Source organism: Apteryx mantelli, chromosome 28 (genome assembly GCF_036417845.1).
Source record: "Apteryx mantelli isolate bAptMan1 chromosome 28, bAptMan1.hap1, whole genome shotgun sequence".
NCBI lineage: Eukaryota > Metazoa > Chordata > Aves > Apterygiformes > Apterygidae > Apteryx > Apteryx mantelli.
Window position 1 is genome coordinate 6860106 of NC_090005.1, and position 5952 is coordinate 6866057.

General features: G+C 47.2%; 1 protein-coding gene across 1 annotated transcript; it reads right to left on the minus strand.

The window, feature by feature from the left end:
• Positions 1-2688: 2688 nt before the first annotated feature.
• LOC136994395 (olfactory receptor 6F1-like) lies at positions 2689-5109 on the minus strand. Its single transcript, XM_067312083.1, has 2 exons — positions 5031-5109; positions 2689-3633 (listed from the first exon to the last, which is right to left on the minus strand). The coding sequence occupies exons 1-2, from the start codon at positions 5100-5102 to the stop codon at positions 2689-2691; spliced, it is 1017 nt and encodes a 338-aa protein (XP_067168184.1). The 5' UTR covers positions 5103-5109.
• Positions 5110-5952: the final 843 nt, after the last annotated feature.

The following is a 5952-nucleotide window of genomic DNA, read 5'->3' on the forward strand; positions in this document are numbered from 1 at the left end:
TGCCACCTTCTCCTCAGCCTTTACTGGTAAGACTGGCCTTTGGGAATCCCAAGCCACTGAGACCAGTGGGGAATTCTAGAGCAATTAAGACTCCAAACCCATTGAGGCAGGGGGAGGATCAGTTTAGGGATCACTTAAGCAAACTGGACATACACAAGCCCATGGGCCCTGATGGGATGCATTCATGAGTGCCGAGGAAGCTGGCTGATGTCACTGTGAGGCCACACAATTCTCTCTGAAAAGTCATGGCAATCAGGGAAGATGCCTGAGAATGGGAAGAGAGCAAATGTCACCCCTATCTTCCAGAAGGGAAAGGAGGAGGATCCAGGGAACCGCAAGCCAGTCAGCCTCACTTCAGTCCCTGGAAAGGTGATGGAACAACTAATTCTGGAAACCGTTTCCAGGCATGTGAAAAACAAGCAGATGATCAGGAGTAGTCATCACGGATTTACGAAGTGGAAATCCCGCTTAACCAACCTGATAGCCTTCTATGACCAGATGACTGGCTTGGTGGATGAGAGGAGAGCAGTGGGTGTTGTCTATATTGATTTTAGTAAGGATTTTGACACTCTCTCCCATAACTTCCTCATAGAGAAGCTGATGAAGTGCTGGCTAGGTAAGTGGACAGTGAAGGTGATTGAGAAGTGTCAGAAGTGCTGGGCTCAGAGGGTTGTGGGAAGTAGGAAGTCCAGCAGGAGAACAATCACTAGTGTTGTACTCCCAAGGGTCAATACTGGGTCCAATCCTGCTCAACTTCTTCATTAATGATCTGGATGACGGGGCAGAGTGTACCTTCAGCAGGTTTGCTGAGGATGCAAAACAGGGAGGAGTGGCTGATACCGCAGAGGGTTGTTTTGCCATTGAGAGGGACCTCAGGAAATGGGCAGAGAGGAGCCTAATGAAGTTCCACAAAGAGAAATGCAGAGTCCTGCACCTGGGAAGGAATAACCCCATACATCAGTATAGGTTGGGGGCTAACGTGCTGGAAAGCAGCTTTGCAGAGAAGGACGTGCAGGCCCTGGTGGACCAGAGGTTGACCATGAGCCAGCAGTGTGCTCTTGTGGCAAAAAAGACCAATGTATCCTGGGCTGCATTAGGAAGATTGTCGTCAGCAGGTTGAGGGAAGTGATGCTTCCCCTCTACTCAGCCCTAGTGAGGCCACCCCTGGAGTGCTGTGTCCAGTTCTGGGCTCCCCAGGGTAAGAGAGATACGGAGCTACTTGAGTGAGTCCAGTGAAAGGCTACTAAGGTACTTAAGGGATTGGAGCATCTCTCATATCAGGAAAGGCTGAGAGAACCAGGATTGTTTAGCCTGGAGAGGAGCAGACTGAGGGAGGATTTTATCAATGTGTATAATACCTGAAGGGAGGGTGTCAAGAGGATGGAGGCAGTCTCTTTTCAGTGGTGCACACTGACAGGACAAGAGGCAATGGGAACAAAGTGAACCACAGGAAATTCTGTCTGAACCTAAGAAAAAGCTTTTTTTACTGTGAGGGTGGTTGTACACTGAAACAGATTCCCCAGAGACGTGGAGTCTCCATCCTTGGAAATATTCCAAAGCCATCTGGATGCAGTCTTGGGCAGCCTGCTCTAGTGAGAACTGTGACTCTGCTTGAGCAGAGGGTTGGACTAGATGATCTCCAGAGGTCCCTTCCAACCTCAGCCGTTCTGGGGGTGATTCTGGGGGTCACACAGACTCCCTTTGTTGTTAGTGTGCAGAAAGAGGAACTTTGGGAGCATGATTCATCTTGTTCTGAAATAAAAGCCCTAGGAAGGGTAAAAGCAAGCGCCCTTTGGAAGTACTAATCTCTTTTCACTGAGGGTAAAGACAGACCTGCTACCCAGGTACCCTTTCAGTCCTCTGTCATTTCCAGTGAGAGGAATCTGTTCTCTGGTGACTTTGCAAAATAGCTGTAAGTGTTTCCACAACAAAGCCACAAATGCATGGAATGATGGTCTGCTTAGGACTGGCATGGCACTGTAGATGTGGACATGCCCTGACTCACCTAGCACGAATCATGGTATTTTGAGTATTTTTAATGAAAATTAATAAATACATTGAGAAACTAGGGGTGGGGAGGAAATGAGAATGTAAACTTTGTTGATCGTCTTATGCCAGGAATAACGGCTACTGCTAGAGATAGCAGCCATGGTCAAATACATCTTGCGTCTAAGTATGATCCAATAAAGAGCCACAAGAAGGTGGCATAGATGCATCCAGACAACAGCAGATTAAAAAGGAGACTATGTGTGCACTTTCATAAAGCAATGATGCAGGTATCTGAAGTTCTTTAGGGGATTCACATTAATCCCTGACACAGTTAAGCCTTTAGCAAATTGAAGCATGAACCACCAGAGGACCACTCCCCCGGCTCTGTCAGGGAGTTGTGTTTGGGTGGGCTATCTTATCCTTGTCAGGGGCTAGTCTTTGGAGTGCTATGAGGCACTCTAGGTTTATCCTATAGTGACCAGAGGGAGGTGGGCACATGAGAATCAAGCTACAGCCCATCCTTCACCCCAGCCATCTTAATGGCTGCAAGGTGATTGAGATGAACTTGCACTGGAGCTGGTGGTTTGTTGCCACCTGCGATGCCCAGGTGCACTTACACCAAGGTGAGGAACTTCTGGGGGCCAGAAGTCAGGGGGGAATGAGTCTGTTGTTCACATCAAGGCCTTTTGATAAGCTCCTTCACTTCTTCTGGAAAGCCTTCTCCAGAGCTTGTATCACTTCCTTGTTTCTGAGTGTGTAAATGAAGGGGTTCAACAAGGGAGTTACAACTGTGTTAAAGATATTAACAAGTTTGTTCAGATCCAAGGAGTTCTGGGCCGACGGCTTGACATAGAGGAATATAATGGAGCTGTACCATATTGTAACGACCGTGAGATGGGCAGAGCAGGTGGAGAAGGCCTTCTTCCGGCCCTGGGCTGATTGGATTCTCAGGATGGTAGAGATGATGTACATGTAGGAGACTAGCGTAACCACACAGGAGACCACCACAACAATTATGGAGATGAGGAAGGTCGCCAGCTCCACGGGCCGTGTATCTGTGCAGGAGAGGGCGAGGCAGGAATCTATATCACAGAGAAAATGATTGATGACTTTTGGTCCACAGAATGTCAGTCTGGATGTCAAAAAGGCCAGCAGCGAGATGGCCAGAAAGCCTCCCAGCCAGGAGCTGAGGGCCAGCTGAGCAGAGAAGACATTGTTCATGAGGGAGTTGTATCTCAAAGGGTAACATATGGCTAAATAGCGGTCGTAGGCCATGACAGCCAGGAGAAAACATTCGGTGGAGCCTAGGGAGAAAAGAAAGAACAACTGAAGGATGCAGAGTCTGAAGGAGATGGTCTGGCTAGTCCCCAGCATGACTCCCATAGCTTTGGGAACAATGCCCGTTATGTACCAGATCTCCAGAAAGGAGAGATTACAGAGGAAAAAATACATTGGGGTATGGAGGTTCCTGTTTGCCCATACAAGGGCAATGATGGATGCATTGCCTGTTACTGACAGGGAATACATCAGTGCAAACAGCACCACAAGGGACACCCGGAAATGCCACGTGCCTGGGAAACCCAAAAGGATGAATTCTTGCACAGTTGTCGTGTTTTCCATGTCCCTCCAAGTGCAGAGGTCCACCTGTCAAGACAGAAAAGATCGTGTGGTAGTTTGAATGCCTAGGCTGGGCCTACTGGCAGGTAAACATGCTACCAGTAATTAAACAAGATCACCATCCCTGAAAATACAGCTTCTCCAGAGCAGGAAAAAGCTGTACCTGCGCTCCATACTCCATGAGGAAGAGACTGCACTGCAATACTTTAGGGAGGGTTTTGTCTACCTTGAATTAAAGATGTCAGCTAAATCATACCTATGTTTGGACAGTTGAATAGGACTCTGAGGACCAGGCAACACAGTCGAAGGAACCTGGAGAATTCTTTATCTGACCAAGTGCGTGGGTCTTCTTTAGAACATGGTGACTCTAATGGCTTCTGAGAGATGAAAATCCTGTTCAGGGAAGTGCAAAAGACAGGCTGAGAGTCTTCACCTACATGAAAGGCTGTAGCACAGAGGAAGGGAATAGCATAGCTGCACTCCGTAGGGCAAACAATACTGAGTTATGATTTCAGCAAATGAGACTGAGGTACCAGTAAACGATGAGGAGAACATGACACTGGAGAAGATTTTCTGACCTCTTATAGGCCAGCTGATCACAAGGGCTTCAGGCTGAAGCGACAGTGTCACAGGAGAACAGAGTAGAATGACAGGCGTTACTTAAGAACTCATGGTCTCCTAAATTTACCTTTTTCCAAGTCCTCAGGACTGGAAGCTTTCAGAATTACCTCTATTACCTCCATTTAGTTCTGCTTCTCAACATAGCTACTCAGGAGGTGTAGGACTCACCTCCGTAATTTTGCCTCTGAAAGTCATGGGAAGAATCTATGCTGACCACATTTAAACAAAAACAACAATAACAATAACAACAACAATAATAAATCATATCTGACCGCCTCAGCTGAAGTCCCTTCTTTCTCAATGGATACAAAAACAGGAGGCATGGCTTACCTCGTTTCACATAGATGGCTAAAAGCACTCTAGAAGTGCCAATTTCTCCCTGAGGACTAGGGTAGGAGTCTAGCAACCAGCTCAGGTGGACAAGTCAGACGTGTCAACTTGGGCAGAGGCATCCCTGTATCTACCACCTCTTGCAGGCCAAATTCACTAAGCTGAATCCCACCCAACATAACTCTGTTGAGAAGCCAGCTGATCTGAGGGGTTTAAGCTACTTCCTCCTTCCAGTTAATGGAGGCAGAACAGTACCTCCAGAGAAGAGCTGATCTCTTCCTCAGGGGTGTGTCTAAGACAGATGGGGTCGAATCATCATCTGAAGAATCCCTTTCTTTCCTTTCATCCTCCTTAGGAACATATATGCAAAATCTCACGTGGCTAGAGCAAAGAAATCCTCCTTAATCCATTTCTCTTTAAACGTGCCAGGCATTGAAAGTCTACACCAGATGTCCTGGGCAAGCGTCACTTACCAGCTCTGCCAATGGAAATGATCTAAACAAACTCTCTTCATGCAACATCATCTCTCCTCCAGATGAAGCCATGATTCCCCCTTGTCTGAAGGAAAGCAGAGGAAAGAGGGTGATTTATTGGAGCTGTTCTAGACAAGTGCCTCAGAAAGCACTGCCTCTCTCTATGGCAGTCTCCAGTCTCTTCACAAGAGAAGTGAAGATGAACACCTTCCTGACTCACTGCAAGATGTATCAAATTGCCTGATGGTGATTCCTCCCCTTCCACCCGTTAGGTAGTGGCAGCTTGCACTCCTGCTTTTCTTTCCCCCTCACAGCCACCACTGTACCTCTACAAAGCGGGCTTAGCATGCGCGCACACACACACACACACACAAACAGTAAATTATCTCCACTTTACCTCCATGTAGTGACAGCATACAGCAGAGAATTACAAGACAGGCAAAATCTTCACAGCCAAAAGACTGTGAACAAATGCCTTTTTCCTGCTGAGAACTCCCCCAGCATCCCTAGCATAAAAACATCCCCACACCCACCTTGTTAGCACACTGAAGCTCCAACTGGCTATGCAGAGGAGACTGTTTTGAATTTTTCCTCTGTGTGCCACAGGGAGTTTGATCTCTCAGGGATTTCACAGGCTTGTTGAAGATGGATAGTGTTCTCTCTTCACACAGGCTAATTAAAGAACAGTAATGCAATTCTCTAAAGTGGCTGTCAGATGTGTTTGTTTTTTTTTGCCACCTGCCTGCCACGGTATGCGAGCCTTGGCAGAAACTCAATGTTCTCTTGTGTGGCAATTTCCTGGCATGCTGATGTCTGAAATAGCCACGCCCCAAAAGACTGGAAGTGTCAAATACCTGGATGCTGGGCATTAAGATCTTGAAATCTCCAGGCTGGGGATAATTAAAGACAAATATGGTCATAC

Bases quoted from the DNA above. Each gene is read 5' to 3' on its own strand.
- LOC136994395 (XM_067312083.1), bottom strand. From the start codon at position 5,102: ATGGCTTCATCTGGAGGAGAGATGATGTTGCATGAAGAGAGTTTGTTT. The intron at 3,634-5,030 runs GTAAGTGACGCT...CTGTCTTGACAG, and splicing joins CATTTCCATTGGCAGAGCTG to GTGGACCTCTGCACTTGGAG.